This window comes from Manis javanica, chromosome X (assembly GCF_040802235.1).
Source record: "Manis javanica isolate MJ-LG chromosome X, MJ_LKY, whole genome shotgun sequence".
NCBI lineage: Eukaryota > Metazoa > Chordata > Mammalia > Pholidota > Manidae > Manis > Manis javanica.
The window spans coordinates 107919582-107938957 of NC_133174.1; the positions used below are offsets into that span (position 1 = coordinate 107919582).

Sequence of the window (19376 nt, forward strand, 5' to 3'; positions counted from 1 at the left end):
TAATGTCATTTGTATATTATCCCCATTTTACCAAAGAGAAAACCATGATTTGACTTGGTCACCATCAAGGAACTAGTAATGGGAGAGCTGGAATTCATGTGGGTCTGAAATCTAAAATTGGTGCCCTTAACCACTAGACTGTACTGCCTCTCAAATATTAAGTGGGACACTACAAAACTAGAGAACATCATAAAGAGCAATCATGTGGTGACAAATCCTGAAACAGCCATGGGAACAATACAGGAAAGTAATAAGGGCTACTCTTTAGCCTTGTGAAGAGTGAATTAAGACAATTCATGGTAACTGCCTCCAGATCTGAAAGGTTGCCACGTAAAAGCGAAAGACTTACTCTTTGTAGTTCCAAAGGGCAGAGCTACACCTAGCAGGAAGAACTACAGGGTGGAAAGCAGCTGACCAGCTTTCCTAACAGAACCTGTGAAAAGGCTGGAGAGCTTAAGTAGTTTAAAAACAAACCATTTGCGCTGACGGACAGTGACTGTAATGGGGTTTGTGGCGGGGGACTTGGTGAAGGTGGGAGCCTAGTAAACATAATGTTCCTCATGTAATTGTAGATTGATGATACCGAAAAAAAAAAATGAGCAGAAAACAAACAAAACAAAACAAACCATTTGTCAGGGATGCAGGTAAGGGCCACTCTTGCCTTGGGCAGGAAGTTGGACTAGATCAGTCGTTCTCAAACCTCTGTGCACATTAGCATCATCTGGTACAGACTCCGAGGACCCAGCTCAGATCTACTGAACCAGCATCTCCTAGCAAAAGAGACTATTACTGGCAGGGTGATAATGCTAAAAGTAAGTCTGTTAAGGGCTCCTGAAATTCACAAAAAAGTACAAATGGCCAATTAACAGATGGAAGAATTGTTCAACATCAAGAGCAAATGCAAACTAAAGCAACAAGGAGATACTTTTGATCTTCTGTATTCTATAGATTGACCACTGTGCCCTGGGGGCCTTAGGTAATCTAAGTCTCCAGACAGACCTTCCAGAGTCCTGAAACATGGAGGGCAACTCTTGTGCCATCACAGCCACCGTTTTTGCTGCCTTCAGTGTATGTACCTATCTGATAAGGAATGTCCATAGCTGAGTAAAGCAATAAGTAAATTTGTGTAAGAGGTAGTGCATTAAGACCAGTGGCCAGCTTTATTCACAAATACACTGATCTGCCAAGTCTTACATTTGATGTAGGGGGTGAAGATCACATTCTCTTAAGTGCCTTAATCAAAACAAAGTGTTTCTTGAATGACTATAGCAACTCATCATTTTTTTGCTTCTTCCATTTATTCATTCCTTCAGCTAATGTATATCGACCATCTGTCATCCATGCATGCACGGGGGTGGGGGTGGGGAAGCAGTGAGTAAGTGCTAACGAAACTCACTGGAGTTAAGGAGTAGGACTAACACTATCTGCTTTATAGGTCAACTGCTATTAAAAATAGACTTTTGCCTTTTACTTGATGTGGTTATGTTTGAGGGATGGGATTTGACCCTGTATCATGTATAAATAATCCAAATACCATGAAAGCTCTGTGGTAGTTTTGAGACTGTAAGTGCAAATAGACACACGCTTCACTACTTTGCTGTGGATAATCACTGACTTTGAATCTTTAAAGTGATAGATGGACCCAACTTTATTTGTAAAATATATAAGTTATAGACCTTTTAAGCTTTTGATGATCATTTTTCAGAACCAGCAAGCCAAAATTGCACAATTGTACCTCCCATTTGTTGGACTGCTTTTGGAAAATATACAGCGCTTGGCAGGTCGAGATACCTTGTATTCTTGTGCAGCCATGCCTAATTCTGTAAGTAGTAATGTGTTTCTATTGGTGTTTTACCCTGTTTTCTCAACTCTGTTTGGAATTGGGGTCAAGTGGCTGTATGGTCTCAATCTTAATAGTTCATTTCCTACTCCAAATTTACACTTTCACTTTTTCCAAGAGCAGCACTTATCAAACTTTGATGTGCATTTATGTGAATCACCTGGAGAATTTATTAAAACAGATTCTAATTCAGTAGGCCTGGGGTGGAGCTTGAGATTATGCGTTTCTAACAAGCTTTTGGCTGCTTCTAGTACAGGGACCGCACAGAGCAATGAGGTCCAAGGAAACACCAGGAATCCCTTCTACCCAAAGTTTTGTTTTGAAAATTTGCCACTGTTACATGGCTTCAGATATTTATTCAGCTTGAAAAGTCAACAAACGATTCTGCACTAACAAAGTGTTAGGCACCAGGGATTAAACTGTATTCCTTTGCTTCTGCCTTCCCTTGACAGCCTCCTTTCGGCACTTCTTGGAGAGTTGCTCTTAGCTCATTACAATTGATCTGTGCTTCCCCCACCCCCCCACCCCCCGACCTTAGAATATTGGAGTTGAAAGGAACTTTGGAGGTGATCAGTCTCCCATTTGGCAAAACCTTTTGCCATTTTAACAATTAAAACTTTCCTTCTCACATTAGACCTAACAGGTTTTCCATCCACTTATCCTAGTTTTGCCTTCTAGAGATATGTAGAACACCACATCTATTCCCACCGCCACATGATCACTCCACCCAAATGTGCCTTCTAAGCTTTCTGCAGGCCAGATATCTCCACTTGATGTGTCATTCCAAACCCTTTAGACTCTTGGTTACACTTTTCTGGATATGCTCCCTTCCTTTTACCAGTCACCCTATTAAAATATGCTCAAAATTGTACACCGTGAAGTCTTCCCAGTAGGAGTGTTCGCTCCTGTCCCACCCTCACTCCATGTTGTCTATGGCTTAATGTCACCTTTGCACTTTCAGTAGTCATGTTATGTTGTGGGGTGGTAGGTTAAACTGTGTCCTTTCCAGCTCCGTTTGGCAATTTTCCCTATCAGATGTCCAGTTGATTTGTCAAGCCTGCCCTGGGTTCCTGAGAAAGCTGCTTTTAAGCTTCCGTGATAGCTGCATTACCTGTAGCTTCCAATTATGGAAATCAGCCAAATGTGGAATCTGCACCCTTTACCTAGGTGTAAAGGCTGGTCTTTCTTCACAAATACAGTAACTCATGCTTATGCTTACTCCACAACATTGGGCAGTGATATTTGGAAGTACTTAACTTGTCTTTTTTTTTTGCAGTGGGCTTCTAGCCATACCCCTCCTTCTAGTATTGCCCCTGGCTCCAAGGAGGGGAACTGAATCCTGTTCACTCTGTACCAGTGGCAGCTTTTACCAGCCATCTAGACTTACATCACTTGGCCTGGGGTCATAGTTACGAGAGTATGGTAGTATCTGCTTGTTAAGGTGATATCACCTGAATACCAATACTGATAGCTGATTGACTTTCACAGTGAGCTTTCTCAAATATTAGGGTACCATCTCGTTCTGTTAATTGCGATTTCTTACCCTAGCTTATGGGATCTGTTGAAATGACAGAGGTATTGCATTGTGTTATAGGCATCCAGGGATGAGTTTGCATGTGGCTTCACTTCACCTACAAATAGAGGGAGTCTGAGCGCTGACAAAGACACTGGTAATTAAGTCCTATAAAGATTATGTGTTGCATGGCTGTTCAGAAATGTACCCTGTATTTCTGAAATATTTCACAATAAAAATTATACACAGCATGATCTCTTCCATAGTTTAAATTCTGACTCACACTTACAGCCACATTTCTTTGCTTAGGTTTCACTTGTCTAAAGTTTAAACTGTGGGTTAGTATACTGAGAAAATAGAGGATAACAAGAAGAACGCTGGTTTCCTGGCCTCTCACGTGTCTTCAGTCTTGGACAAAACACTTCCCTTTTTGGGGCCCAAGTTTCCTTCTCTACAAAATTCTCTCTCCAATTGCATGGCTTTAATTTATTACTTCCAGGGCATTTCTTGTAGTTTCACACATAGAAAAAGGGTTTCAAGAGGTAAAAAATTGCTCGCCCTTTAGTTGGTTTCATGTGGTGTTTTGATATTTCTCATTTTAGATGACCAAGATCTATTCTATTCTCTAATATATCTTTACTTAAATTAACCTAACACTTACTGGTAAAAATATCTTTGACTAAATATTTTGACCCACTGCTAACAAGGACTTGGCTTTTTTCCAGTTTACGTGTCTTTTCAAAACGGACATGGAATTAAGAGGGAAGATTCAAGAGGTTCCCTTGTCCCCGAAGGAATGACAGGATTTCCAGATCAGGGCAGCACGGGTGAAAACGTAAGAACCCCAAAACACAGGATAACCCTAGTGATGTGGTAGGCTACAGCAGTCTTTCTTTTTATATAAGTAAGAGGCTCTCCATAAGAAGAAAACAGATCCTCCCATTTGCAAGAACATGGATGGAGCTAGAGGGTATTATGCTCAGTGAAATAAGCCAGGTGGAGAAAGACAAATACCAAATGATTTCACTCATTTGTGGAGCATAACAACAAAGCAAAAACTGAAGGAACAAAATAGCAGCAGACTCACAGACTCCAAGACAGGACTTGTGGTTACCAAAGGGAAGGGGTGGGGGGTAGGGGGGAAAGTGGGTGGGGAGGGAGGGAGAAGGGGATTAAGGGGCACTATAATTAGCACTCATAATAGAGGTAGGTCGGGAGAAGACAGGTGATGACCCTATAGCATCTTACTACACTGATGGACACACACAGCACTAATGAAAAAATAGTTACTGAGACAAAGGCTATGGGAAACTACAGTGCCAATATTGTTTGACGGAAGTCCTGTCTTTCTATTACAGACCCGACAGAGTTCTACAAGGAGTAGTATATCCCAGTATAACCGATTGGATCAATATGAAATTAGAAGCCTCTTGATGTGCTATCTGTATATAGTAAAGATGATTTCTGAAGGTGAGTTACTAGCATATTAAGCATGGAGTCTATTAGACTTCCACCCTCATAGGTTCAGAGGTTCGTTTAACATACTCGGCCATCATCTCTATGCAGAACACATGCACACTAGAGGCAGGTCTTTGAAGACTGACCTTCAAATGTTCCTGTATTTTAACTTCAAATGGATTTGTTTTGATCATACGGGTTTGATTCTTTGAAACTTTATTAGTTGTTAAAAATTTCTAAAATGAGGCAATCATTTTAGGAGTAGTAAACATTTTTTTCATGCAGAGCATATAATGCATTAAATGACCAATGTAAACAGAAAGAAATAATAACCAAAAGTCATACGTAATACTTTAGCTTTTATTTGACCCAGGATTTGGAAAAACAGAAGCAAAGAAAAGGGCAATAAGCATTCTCTGAGGGTTAAGAATGCCACTGTTATTACTGAAAGGCTGGCTATCTTACTCCTAAATACCACTTATTTCCACAGTTCCCTCCCTTTTCCTTCTTGTCCCTCCCTTTTCCCTTTTTCTCTCTCCCCTTTCCCTTTTTTCCTCCCTTTTCTTACTTATCCTGTATTTTTACTAAAAAAAAAAAAAAATGTAGGCAGAAATGAAGAACATAAAAGCACCTGGGTTCCAACCATTGTAATCATTATATCTTATTTTCTATTTTTCTGTTTTTTTTTTTTGTTTTTTTTTTGGGTAAATATTACTTGCTTTAAATCTCTTGTAGTAATGCAGGACATAAAATCATAAAATAAGTTAACTGATTAGCTGTTAAGCATTAAGACAAATAAATAGCTAGATATGAATACTAAATTCTAAAGCTTATTAGTACAACACAAAAATAAATAGAATCTTTAAGTTCTAAGAATGTATGACTTAAGAGTAAAAGTAAAAAATTATATTGAGACTATGTGATGGCCCTCCAGGTTTTAGGAAGGAAATCAGTTAAAGGGAGATGATTTTCTACCCCTAGTGGAATTTAACTCCAGGAGATGATGGATTAGTTAGCAACTACAGCCACAGCTGACTGTTTTTGTCACCCTACAAGGTGAAAGTGGGGAAATGTGGATGGAAGGGACTGCTAATATGTATGGTTTCTTTTAAGGGTGATGAAAATATTCTAAGACTGTAGTGATGGCATTACAACTCTTTGTACTATAAACTGTTGTATTGTGCACTCTTAATAAAATGGGTGAGTTTCATGGTACATAAGTTCACTCAATAAGTTAAAAAAAAAAAGAAAAGACCCAAGAGGCACATGGGGGAAAAAAAAGGAAAACAAAAAAATAGTGAATACCACCACAGCCCAGAGAAAGGAGGATGGGGGAGGGAGAGAGAAAAGGAAAAAAATGGGAGATGCATCACTGACTAGTTCTCCACTCTAACACACACACGTGCACACACACGCACACACTTGTATACGAAAACTCTGCACGCTGTGAGAAGTCTCTGGCTGCTTTGTTTGATGTCATGGGTAAAACCAGAACTTCGTTTCTTGAGAATTTCAAACTTCCTCCTCCTCTTGTAAATGTCAATCTTGCTTGCTAAATATTTGATGTTTGTTCATTAGGTTTTTCTTTCTTCTATTCTTGCTTTTTGATTTTTAGAAGCACATTTTTCGTAACTTGTATACAGTCTCTTTCTTGTATATATGAAGGCATGTTGTATGATAAGTGTAAAGTTACAACAGCCACTTTATTGTGAAAAAGCATCTGCTTCTGGATCCTTCTCAATGGATATATTGTACAGCTGTCTTGTGCAGTAAATATTTTAGTCACTCTGTAGGCATTTAAATGGTGAACTCTTACAAAAGTCCACAACCTTCAGGTCTTTTCTTGGTTTTCTTCTTTATTGGTTTATCAACAGTAGGAACTTATTTTCAACAACGATGGCAGACTTTATACTTTCATATGGAAATGGATGGATTCTGAAGAATGAATTTCCTTCTGTTTGTAGTTGTTTTAACTGGCAGTAATTCACTGTTTCAAAGTCTTAGTCATTTGCCAGGCTTTTTTATGTCGTATTGCCTGTTATATCCTGAGAAATAGAATAAGAGTCAAAGATGATCAGTTACACAGTCCAAACTGATAGGAAGACTGTCCTCTTGTAGAAGAAAAGAGGTGAGGGAAAGTTACTTTTACCTCTGTGACTGTGACTTGGCTTTTCTCTTTAATGAATACCTCACGTTGAAAGTTTGGGTATCCCCTTGAGGTTTATCAGCATCACACTGTGCACCTGCAGATTCATCAGTCTTCTCCCTCAGAGCTGATTGTTCACTGGAAGGTTTCTGGTAACTGCCATCTCTCACCGAAAGCCCAATGTTGTGTTGACTGTCACCAATCGTTGATCTTTTCCCACTAGATTTCAAAGTAGAGTCAAAAGGAAATGCAGTTAAAGAGGGCTTTGCCTCTTGTGAAGGAGGACGTGTCCTTCTATCAGAACCACGTGTATCTTCCTCTGAAGTTTCCGATACTAGAATAGTTGGGTTTTCTTCTGATAAGAGCTCTAGGCTTCCACTAGAAATACTGGAAAGGCTCCAAGAGAAGTCAGTCTGTATTTCACCTTGTGTGGAGATCTGTTTCCTTTCAGACTGGCTGAGCTTGACCTTTGGCAAGTGGGAGACCCCTTGAAGCCCATACTCCCTTTGAGGACGAAGTGTAAATGTTGAAGGAGAATCTCTGGTTGACTGCTGGTTGGCACTGCCTCCTGAGGCAGGCTTCCTGGTATTAGAGGATGTCGTTTCAAAGGGCGTCTCTGGCACCCCAAAGAGGTCCCAACTATCAAAAGGAATTGGAGAGTTTGAACTGTGTTGCACTTCCATTTTTCCTCCGGACACCACCTTTTCAGTATTTGGTTGCTGTACCAGTTTGACAGGCAGGTGCCCCTGAGTTCCAGATGTAAGCGTCTGGCCTGAGGAAAGCGCTCTAACCGGTACAGCGATTTGAGTATCAGAATCGGAGTCATCATCGCTGTCAGAAAACGAAGCATGAAGGTGTGGCTGATACAGTTTTAGTTTTTCATGAAGTCTTTCATTTTCTTCTTTTAATTTATCCCTTTTTGCAGTCAGCTTAGCAATCAGCCCAGTATTTTTTTCTTGGATATTATGAAATTCTTGCTGCAGTGTATTCCTCTGTGTTTCATTCATTGTACAGAAGTTACATTTTTTTGCATTTAACCGATCTCGTAAGTCACGAATGATTTCTTTGAAAACTTGCTGTTGTACAGTCAGTCTTTTGATTTTGGCTTTGTAGCGTGCCCTTGCTTTTGTCGCTTGCTCTTTCATCAAACTGGTTAATTTTGTGTGCAAACGGTGTAGATTTTTGTCATGGACCTCTTTTAATTTCCGCCAGGTTTCTTCGAAATTGTTAGATGTCACGTCACATACCGTTACTTGCATTTCACCTCTTTGTGGAGGTTTCTTCACATCTCTACTGTCGTCTCCACCCCTGTCCCTTGCCTCCATTGTGTCTCAACGGATATGGGATTTGGAACAGTTGAGACCGCGTGGCTTGCGAACGTACCGCCCAGAAAAATGGCGGAGGAGCCCCTGACTATAGAGCGGAGCCGCGGCAGGGAAGAAACCTTCACCCCTTTTACAGACCTTCTATGAAGCTGCCTCAGGTCCCAGGGTCGGGCAGGGTGCTCAGGTGCTCAGGGATCGCCTGAAGGTTCTGCAGGTTTTGGTGAACAGGAGGCACCAGGCTTTTCTTGGTGGGGAAAGCCGGCACTTGAAGGAAGCTGGCGCCTGCCGGTGTGCTTGAGGAGAGACAGGAAACCCAGTGACTTCTGGGAGACCTCGGGCTTCTCCAAGCGGAAAGGTATCGCGGGGGCAGTGGGAGGAACCGGTGGATGCACCTGAAGTCCTCACTCACTTTGTTTTTAAACAAATCTAGTTTGATTCTATTTTAGCACTTTTCTTGATCAGTATTGCATAATCAGTGAAACCTATCAATACTCAGGGTCTTAGAAACAACTGGAAGTAAAGTCAAAATCCCCACCCCCATCCCCCACCCCCGCATAGAGTCAACATTGCCTAGTCTAACTTCCCTGTCTTGCAGAGGCTTGAACTGGGTTGGCAATGCTGACATTTGCCTACTTTTGTGATACCCGCAAGAGTCTTCCATTTAGGGAAGGGCCTGCTGACACCATTAGTTCTACAACTAGCATTAAAAAGGAATGGAAATTGAAGTGGTGGCAATATTTTCTTTCTTTTTTAAAAAAATCTCAGTAAGTGGGCATGTTGGAAATAAAGATACAGGTGAAAAGAGTATATGGGATCAGTTCCACGGATGGATTTTTATATCTGAAATAGTTCTGTGTGTGGGTATGTTGTTAAAAGATACACTGAGGCATGTTAAAACATTTTATTTGAATGAGAATCCATTTGAATAAAGCAGTATCCAGTCTAGCAGAGTAGAAAGGAGCCCCAAGGAGCGCTGTACAAAGTGAAAGACTTTTATAGGCAAAAGTGAGTGGGAACAGGGAAGTTTATATTAGGCAGTGAAGAGCAGTTGGTTATTGCAAAGTTACTTTCCTTTAGGGGATGGCAGGGCTCTATCAAGATTAGTGCTAGTGCTGATCAGTTTATTTCTGATTGATTAGTTTAAGATTCCATTTCTGAGAGAGCAGAAACTAAGTCTTGGTTTGGTGACATGGGGCTTAGCATCAGCAGCTCCATTTTTGAGGCCTGTTGTTTTGTTTTTAACTCCGTGTGTGTGTGTGTGTGTGTGTGTGTGTGTGTGTGTGTGTGTGTGTGTGTATTTATTGCCACGATTTCGGAATTGGTAGTTCAAAGGCAAAGAGAAAAAGAACCACTACCTGTCTTTTCTTCTAAAGTCTAAATCTCTCGAACATCTTGATTCACAGAGCCGTTTGAATGGCAGGCAAAGGTACTTAACTCTCTCTTTGGAAAAATGCCCATAAACATGTACGTTTGCATTAAAGTTCATTAAAAACCCCAGGTCTATTTCCTTTCTGTCTTCAGGATGATAGATTAGAATAAGCCATTCTAAAAAACATTTACAAAGTAAAAATAATTGTTGAAGTTGAGATAATTACAGAGTAAATTATATATTTGGAATCAATGCAAAAGAACACCGGGTGTGTATTGGGCAGTGAGATAGGAGAAGATCTCGATGAGTCAGAACTGACGATGTGTTGATGGTTGGTGAAGCTAGGTTATTGGTACTTTGGGGTTCACTGATAACTTGGTCCGATGATCTCTAGATCTAACACTTTATTTATTCTATTTTCAGATACTCTCTTAACTTACTGGAATAAAGTGTCTCCTCAGGAGCTCATAAACATTCTCATACTACTAGAGTAAGTGACATGAACTTATTTTCAAAACTTTTCCCATTATTTGGGGGAGCTTAGTTTTTATACATAGTAAATTACCTTTTTTCCGTTTTCAACAGCTTATTACTAATAACATAACTGGAAGGTGGGCATATAGGTTCTTCACACATCGATAGCAGAAAAAGAAAACATGGAGATGGAATACTTGTGATATTATAGAAACTAGCTAATAACAGGCCATCTTTACAGCCCAGCAGGAGTCTTTCTATGAAACCAGAAGTGATCTGGAAAACAGGGAGTGGCATCAGCTGTCCTAAATCACTCGTTTGGAGCAGAGGCTGGCTTAATGGAGTAGCTTAAATGATTGGAACTTGTACTCTTCTGTAGAGCTGAGTAATTTTACCCACTTCAGAAATGCATGTACATAGAATGTACCTCCATTCCAAGCACTCAGGGAAAACGTAGTCTTTTTTCCTCAGTGGAGGTGTGAGGTTGTCCCGTAATGTTTGCTGCGTCATTTTTACATCATTATTGAAAGCTAAAAGAAAAGTTAAAATGAAATGTAAGAAATTTTTAAGTAAATAGCACACCCATATGATATTGTATGTCTGTCAGAACACAGAAGATAATCAATGCATAGATACTAGTTCTTTCAGAATTTTGCAGTTAGATTTTTAGAAAAAATGAACTATACTGAAATATTTATTAGTGAATGTGTAGATGTATATATAATGTTGGGGATTTGCTTTTAAAAAATACAAAAGAAATACAGAAGATAGGGAGACTGGAGGGGGGGAGAGTAGGGGACCTCCTGTTCTGGATAGAGGTTTAACCTGTCCTGAACGGGTCCCCTGCTCTCAAGAGTGGCCAAAAGTTGGTAATTGTTGGGGCTGGTGGGTGCTGGGAGTGTGGGAGTTTGTACGCTGTCCTCCCTGCTTATGTATGTGTTTGAGATTTTCAGTAATAGAAAGTATTTTACTGCCATTTAAAACATACAGCAACTGCCCCAGTTTTTAGGGTTTAAGAACCTTTTTTGGTATGAATGACTAAGGTAGAGATCTTTGCTATGATACATTATGGAGCCCAAAAGATGGTTTGCATTGACAAGTTTCTTTTTATGTGATTAGAATTGTATATGAAGATGTAGGGCGTTTTGGTGTTAATGTAACTGTAACCAGTCAACATAGACATGGTATGTTGTTTATGTATGCATTTCTTTCTGTATACCAAAACATATATTATTGCAGCAGGATTTAAATAGGCCAGTCTTTGTAACACGAGTTTCAAATATTACTTGTTAGAATGCAGAGCATGGTAATATCTTACTAACATGTTATTATTTTTCTTTCTAGAGTATGTCTGTTTCATTTTAGATACACGGGGAAAAGAAACATAGCAAGGTAATTCCCATCACGTTGCAATTTCCACTCTTTTCCTTCTCTTCCAACAGAGGGCAGTCTTAACTCTGCTGTGTAAACCCTCAATCATTAAAGTTGAGTTAACAAGAAGATAACAATTTATTGAACATATCTCAAGTCAAAGTTTAAACTCCTGTGAACTGATTTTAGTTTTCCAAAGGGTAATGGTTAGATGGATATGCAGAGTTTCTGTTCTAGCCCTAGAGCAGGTGGTTGTCTTTTCTGAAGGATGTGAGAAAGGGCTAGATCCGGGGGAAGGCAGGAAATTGTGATGTGAGGACAGCTGTAAGGTCTGTGGTTTTATTTACAACCTATCAATATTCACCTCCTTGACTAGGGTTAATAGAAATCCCCAACAACAATTGGGACACGAATCATATATTACCTATTTCTTCTTGTTGCTGTGGTCTGGGAAATAAATACTTAATACTTACGGTTTGAGGAACCTTAAGAAAAAGATTACTTATTTCAATAAGATTATCTATTCTAGGGGTAGAGTTTAGTTAGTAAAGGAACTCAAATAGAGTCCTTTTTTTAAAGTTAAGTTTTATGGCACTTCCAAAACCTAACAAGGTAGTTGGACAGGGCTTATTGGTGAGTCTTTGGAACTAACAATAGGTAACTCAGGTGATGATTTTCCATTGTCTTTCCCCATGAAAACTATCACCAGGAGCCTTAACGTCTAAGATTCTGCTTACTCTCCCACTGTGTTTATTAAAGGATGGTTAAACTCTTTTTGTTCCCTAGTTCCTGTATGACCCACTTGTAATTTTTTAATGGAACCCTAAAATTAAAGGAAAACAAATTTGCAAAACCTAGCCATAAATACGTTTACAGAGTAGAAACTTGTGATCCAAGCTTAACTCAAGTCCAGATTAGATTCGCATTCATTTTTTTTAAATTTTGGTATCATTAATCTACAGTAACATGAAAGACATTATGTTTACTAGGCTGCCCCCTTCACCAAGTCCCCCCCACATAGCCCTTCACAGTCACTGTTCATCAGCGTAGTAGGACACATTCATTCTTGAACATCTAACTCCAGGATTTCTCCCTGCCTCATTTCAGCTCTGAGGATCATTGCTCACTGTGTTTTTCTGACTCTTGCTGTTCCTCACCTCCTCAGAAAAGACTGAATCTTACTAGAGCATGGGCCACTTTACTCTAGTGTTTTTGAGGAAAAGGAGGGAAGTGAGAAACTCTTCCTAAATCCTTTATATTCCTGTAGCTAAAGCTATTTCTGCATACATTAAAACTTCATACAATTTCCAGGGACCCCTTATTAAAGCAAAGCAATTAAGCATAATACAGTATGTGGAAACCTAAATCATTTATTAGTTTAAACAAACCTAACATTAAGGTGCATTATTAGAGTGCTCTGTTTCCTAACTTTAAAATTTGTTTTAGGGTGCAGGATGCCTGGCTGTCAAGACACTTTGGAGTAGACCGAAAATCGCAAACCATGCCGGCTCTTCGAAACCGATCAGGAGTAATGCAGGCCCGGCTTCAGCATCTTAGTAGCCTGGAAAGCTCATTTACACTTAATCACAGTAAGTAAAACTGTGTGTAGGGTACCCATTTAAAACAGACATGTAATGCTATTTAGCGTTGGAGAAGTCCCAGCTTAGCTCCCCAGTATGGTTGGAAATGATTTCCCATATGTAGATATATTTGCATATCTCTAAAGTGTTCATAAATAATGTTTTCATCGTATGAATGTCAAATAAAATATGCATGGATTTGTTTAAGCAATTTTAGGTAATGGTGGTTTTTCTCCTTAGTGCAGTATTAAACCTTTTCCCACTTAATTGTTGCTCTCCTCATACTGTTTTACACTGACTGTCCTTCATTCCTCCTGTTAAACTTTAATGCCAATAATGGCATCTCAACATAATGTAGTATATATGACATCTGCTAGTATATATATATAATATTTGCTTTTTCGATGACTTTAAGGGATTACCATGCTAAGCTGACTGCAGAAATGAAAGGACTGTAAATACTATTTTGACAAAGGTATATTTTATACAGGTTGAAGTATTGACAAGACGAATAGGACAAGGAGAGAAATCTTGCCCAGCTGGGGAAGCTGGAGGGTTATATAAATGGAAGCTGTGCTCTGAAAAGCAAATACTAGTAAAAAGCCAAAGAGTGAGAAAACGTTGATTTAAGTATAGACCTCTGGAGGTTGCAGAAAAGGAAACCAGCAAGACTAGCTCTGTGATAAGGGCTAATAATAAAAACAAATGTCTTGAGCAGATGGACCCTGAGCTAACAGCCTACTAAGACCTTTAAAAAAAATGCAAGTCTTACAGCATTCAACTTTGTGCTTGTCACTTGTGAAAATCTAGGGAACCTGATTCCTTCCATTGGCCTACATGCTTCATTTCCCTTTGGATTTAGAAACAAGTTTCAAATTACTGGCATAATTGAAAACATCCGGCCATAGGGTGCCTCTGTATGTAATATATCTGAGTTTCTGTTTTGCACACATGATAATCAGCCCAGCCCAAAGTGCCTCCCGTGTTATTTCCAAGTTACATCACTGTCATTCATCACTGAAATCTTGTCTCCAAAGAAGTGGGCGCTTTATTATGTGTTGCAGAGCTATTGATACGGAGCCAAAATAAAAATGAGTGGAATGGATTAACCAGGACTGTGTTTGATTAAGGCGGAAAGACAGTGAAACTCAGTAGGTCTGCAGGTTTTGAGAGCCTCCTTTCTTCTTGCTTGTCTCTCTCTGATTCTGTGGGGAGAGGGGATCATTTAAAACTGTTTGTGAACCTCTGTGTCAGGCAGTTTTAATTAATTAAATTTTATCCTAGGTTCTGCAACAACCGAAGCAGACATTTTCCATCAGGCCCTTCTTGAAGGCAATACTGCTACTGAAGTTTCCCTAACAGTGCTAGATACCATATCGTTTTTCACCCAGTGCTTCAAGGTAAACATGAAGAGTTAAAATTCAGTTGGTAGCATTTTAAAGAAATCGTTACACAAAAATCAACTAGTCAGAGGCAGCAGAGTGACAAGCCCCGAATGAGCTGTCAGGAACTTGGATGGCATAGCTGGTCTGGCCACTGTGTGAGCTTGGGAACTCACCGAGACTGATCCATAAAGTAAGGGGAGTGGACTAGTTAGCCCTTAAGCTCTCTTCCGTCTGTTAAACTCTGTGGTTTTATTTTCATGTTTTAAAGGTTTTTCTTTCACACTTGTCTTGCCAATGGGTTTCGGCCCCGGGCAAGTTCGCTGTGGATTCAGTGTGACCAAAGAAAATGACAGCAGAACGGTCTTGGGGTGAAAGGGTTATACCCAACTTTACTTCCAGGTGGCAGGTCAGTCACTAAAATCCCGTTCATTCAGAGCCAGTCTGCATGCAGCAAGCTGGTCTCTGCCTCTGGGCCTCTCTGTCCGCACAGCCATCCTCTGGGCCTCTCTGTACAGTTGTCCCATACAGCCGTCCACCGGACCTCTCTGCACAGTCGTCCCGCACAGCCGTCCTCTGGGCCTCTGTCCTTGGCGTTGCCACCACTCCAGCCTCTGCTCTCCTGCAGCCTTGCAGCCTTGCCACCGTGGCGCTCCCAGAGCACTGGGCAGAGCTCTTTTTATAGGGTCAACAGCCATGTGTTGCCCACAGGTGTGCAGTGAGCTAGTCAACCACGGCCAGGTGAGAAATCTGGCCACAGGAACTCTCATCTTATGCACAATACTTCTATTAAAATACCCAAAGTGTTTAATCCAAGTTATGATTTAATCAATTTGCCTGAATACCCATGTCTTGTCAGGCTAGACGGTGTCCAGGCAGGCCAGCTGGCTTCCCTAGTCGGGCGCTTTGTGGTTTCATTTTTCAGATGTTTGCCTCTCGGTACAAATCATCATCGCTAGGATTGAAGAAAGAAGAAAGGTAAAGCAGTGGTCTTGCAGGGTTGTTGATGAAGTAGAAAGATAACGGATGTGAGAGTACTTTGAAAACTAAGAACCGTATAACTGTAGTGTGAGTTAACGTTGGTGGGAGAAATCAAAAGCGAGCAATTGGGCTTGCTTCCACCGGAGTCATACAGGTAATTTGTTTTCTTTCCCCTCCTCTAAGTAGTGCAGTTAATTGCTTCGACCTGCCTGATTTACTATGGAAACCTGGCCTGTGCTTTTCAGAAAGGCTTATGAAGGAAGACAGAATTGGATACTAGTAAAAAATAGGTGCAGAATCCCTTCATGAAGTATTAAGCTTGTTGTGATTAAAATGCAGCCCCAGTTCATTTTTCATTGTGCCAGTAAATAAAAATATTTGATCTCAAGGCTTGCATTGTATTCCTTTCTCCTATTCAGATGCTTCTTGTTTATTTAACAAACATACATCTTTGTAGATGGCAGGCATTATCCTAAGTGCTTTACAAATATTAACTCATTATTTTATTGTGGGGTGTGGATAAAATGAAAGTTCCTGTTGCCAGGATTCTCACCTGGCCCTGGTTGACTCTCTCACTGCACACCTGTGGGCAATAGACAGCTGTTGACTCTGTGTAAAGAGCCCCGCCCGGTGCTCTGGGCGCCCCACAGTGGCAGGGCTGCAAGGCTGCAGGAGAGCGGAGCAGAGGCTCGAGTGGTGGCAGTGCCAAGGACAGAGGCCCAGAGGATGGCTGTGCGGGACGGCTGTGCAGAGAGGCCCAGAGGACGGCTGTGCGGGACGACTGTGCAGAGAGGCCCAGAGAACAGCTGTGTAGGACAGCAGTGTGGACAGAGGGGCCCAGAGGCAGAGACCGGCTTGCTGCATGCAGACTCGCTCTGAGTGAATGGGATTTTAGTGACTGCCTGCCACCTGGAAATAAAGTTGGGTATAACCCTTTCACCCCAGGAACATTTTGCTGTCATTTTCTTTGGTCACACTGACTCCATAGCGAACTTGCCCAGGGCTGAAACCCATTGGCAAGACATGGGGCTGGAGCTGGGAAAGAGGAGAGATTGCAGACGGGCACCACTCTTTTTGAGTTGATGGGAATGCTCAAAAAGTGGGTCATAATGGTTGTACAACTCTGGAAATTTACTAAACATAATTGAGTCATATACTTGGAGTAGGTAAATTTTATAGTGTGTGAATCATACCCCAATAAACTTAAAAATACGAGTACCGGCCTACTCTTAATCCTCATAATAGCTTTATGATATCGATATTATTCCCATTTAAAAATGAGGGACCTGAGGTTCACAGGGAAGTTAATATCACATAGCTGGTCAGTAGCAGAGTCTGGATTCAGATCTAGGCCAGCTGTCTCAAGAGTCCGTGCATCTATCCACTACACCACGCTTGGAAGTAGACGAAGGAAGGAGCCAGAGAATCTCATACTATTCAGGAATTCGGGCTGTTCACGTTCCCCTTAGATCTGTCACAACTTTGTACTGGTTTTGTTCTAGATTCAGTGACAACCGAAACGTGACACCACGCAGCTGTTAAGGAGCTCTTATCTAGTTCAAGAGGTCATCTTAGTTAAATAAGCCACAAATGCATGAATAATTATAGTCAGAATAACATGAAGAGGCCTTCACAGCCACCTTGACTCTGGTCTGGTATAAGGACAAGACGGTCTGGAATGTTACATTCTTCATCTCGTCTCTACCTTCTCCCTACAGTAGAGGTACATATCTTCAACCTTTGCTGTGCAACCTGGCTGCCCATCCCACCCAGTGGAGTAGTAGAATAGATTTCCCCGTTTTTTTGACTTTGGCCTTGGTCGTGTGACCTGTTTTGACCAATGATTCCATTTGGCCCATATTCATGGGCCAAAATGAGAGTGTATCAGCTCTGAGCAGAGGCCTTAAGGGCCAAGATGTAATTATGATTCCTTCCTGTACTTCTGCCATCCACTGAAAGATAAGCATGCTACAGGTAGCTGCTTTTGTTTGACACCAGTCCTAGATGGAGGAGCAAACATGAACCCCAGCCTAGGAAGCCAGGCTAGCTGAGACTTGTAGATTGACAGCCACAGGCAAGAGACAAAGATTTGTTTTCATAAGTATCTGAGATTTAAAGAGTTGTTAATGCACCAGAAGCTGACAGTCCACCATGTTATGAACATTTCCAGAATACCTACTAAACAGACACACTGGAATTAAGTGGTTAGCAAAACAAGACACTGTTTTCATAACTACCTCTTACTTCTGTTTGGCTGATAGATATTTTTTTCTCATTCTTTCTTTTCATTTCCTCCTTAAAATGGGGCCAGCATAATGTAGTAAGAACATGCCAGAGATCTTCTTATTGTCTGGTCTAGTGTTAACTTTCTACCTCTTGCCAACTCCCCAGTATTTCTAAGCATCTCTTGGGCTCCTAGAATGGAGATATCATCATCACATTTCCATCTCCAATGGCATGGAAAATCGGTCGCCCTGGAAAAAGAAGGGTTTCCTTGCCAATGTCCAGGAGTTGAGAAAAATTGGAAACCACCCATGTTTAAAAACTCTGTCTTAAGTTATGAAAAATTTTCTGGTAATTTTGTGCCTTACAGGTGTTTTATAGATGCAAGCAGAGTATACTTTATGGCTGGGCTGTTTTCTGTCTGACCACACACATGCGGGGTAAGAGGCCTCCCTATCTTTGTTCTGTGGGGATGAGAGATTCATAACTCCTAGAACTTTGATGGAACTGATAGGAACTCTTCTCAAAAGTTGAAAACTTGTTCAAAATTTATAGCAAAGACTATCAAAAGTCTTATGTTCTTCATATTGTTTAATACTTACGATATTCATAAAATTTGTCTTCATATGGAACCATAGAAGACACTGTCTAACTTAACTCGCTTATTAAGCTATTATAAACACAGTCTGATGATTCTTTATTTCTCTCCCTTCTTTTTGCTTCTCCTCCCTTCTTCATATGTTGGGTTTTTGTTCTGTGTTCTTTTTAGGAGTGCTCCCATCTAGAGCAGTCCCTGTAGAGGTGGTTTGTGGAAGGCAAATTCCCTCAATTTTTGCTTGTCTGGGAATTGTTTAATCCCTCCTTCATATTTAAATGATAATCGTGCTGGATACAGTATTCTTGGTTCGAGGCCCTTCTGTTTCATTGCATTAAGTATATCGTGCCATTCTCTTCTGGCCTGTAGGGTTTCTGTTGAGACGTCTGATGGTAGCCTGATGGGTTTTCCTTTATAGGTGAACTTTTTTTTTCTCTCTGGCTGCCTTTAATACTTTGTCCTTGTCTTTGATCTTTACCATTTTAATTATTATGTGTCTTGGTGTTGCCCTCCTTGGATCCCTTGTCACGGGAGTTCTGTGTACCTCTGTGTTCTGAGAGGCCATTTCCTCCCCTAGTTTGGGGAAGTTTTCAGCAATTATTTCTTCAAAGACACTTTCTATCCCTTTTTCTCTCTCTTCTTCTTCTGGTACCCCTGTAATGCGGATATTGTTCTGACTCGATTGGTCACACAGTTCTCTTAAAATTCTTTCATTTCTGGAGATCCTTTTATCTCTCTGCATCAGCTTCTCTGCATTCCTGTTCTCTGTTTTCTAGTCCATTAATGGTCTCTTGCATCTCATCCATTCTGTTTTGAAGTCCTTCCAGAGCTTGTTTTATTTCTGTATTCTCCCTCCTTAGTTCTTGCATATTTCTCTGCAAGTCCATCAGCATGGTTATGACTTTTCATTTGAATTCTTTTTCAGGAAGACTGGTTAAATCTATCTCCCCAGGTTCCTTCTCAGGAGAATACGTAGAAGATGTTGAAGCTGTCTGGGTTAGTCTTGCCTGGATCAAATTTTTTTGCCTTTTCATGTTGATAGGTGTAGTGGAGTGCTATTGACGCATCTATCAGCTGGGAGAGTCAAGCCTCTTTCCACTTGTTCCTGGCCTTTCTTTA

General features: G+C 40.7%; 1 protein-coding gene across 1 annotated transcript in view; it reads left to right on the forward strand.

Annotated features, from left to right (window-relative positions):
- Positions 1-19376, forward strand: part of LOC108388140 (dedicator of cytokinesis protein 11-like) — a 135527-nt gene that overhangs the window by 108530 nt on the left and 7621 nt on the right. The window contains 8 exon segments of the mRNA XM_073227563.1: positions 1706-1822; positions 3435-3510; positions 4079-4188; positions 4712-4823; positions 10075-10141; positions 11470-11517; positions 12943-13085; positions 14361-14476. Coding sequence (XP_073083664.1) covers positions 1706-1822; positions 3435-3510; positions 4079-4188; positions 4712-4823; positions 10075-10141; positions 11470-11517; positions 12943-13085; positions 14361-14476 — 789 coding nt within the window.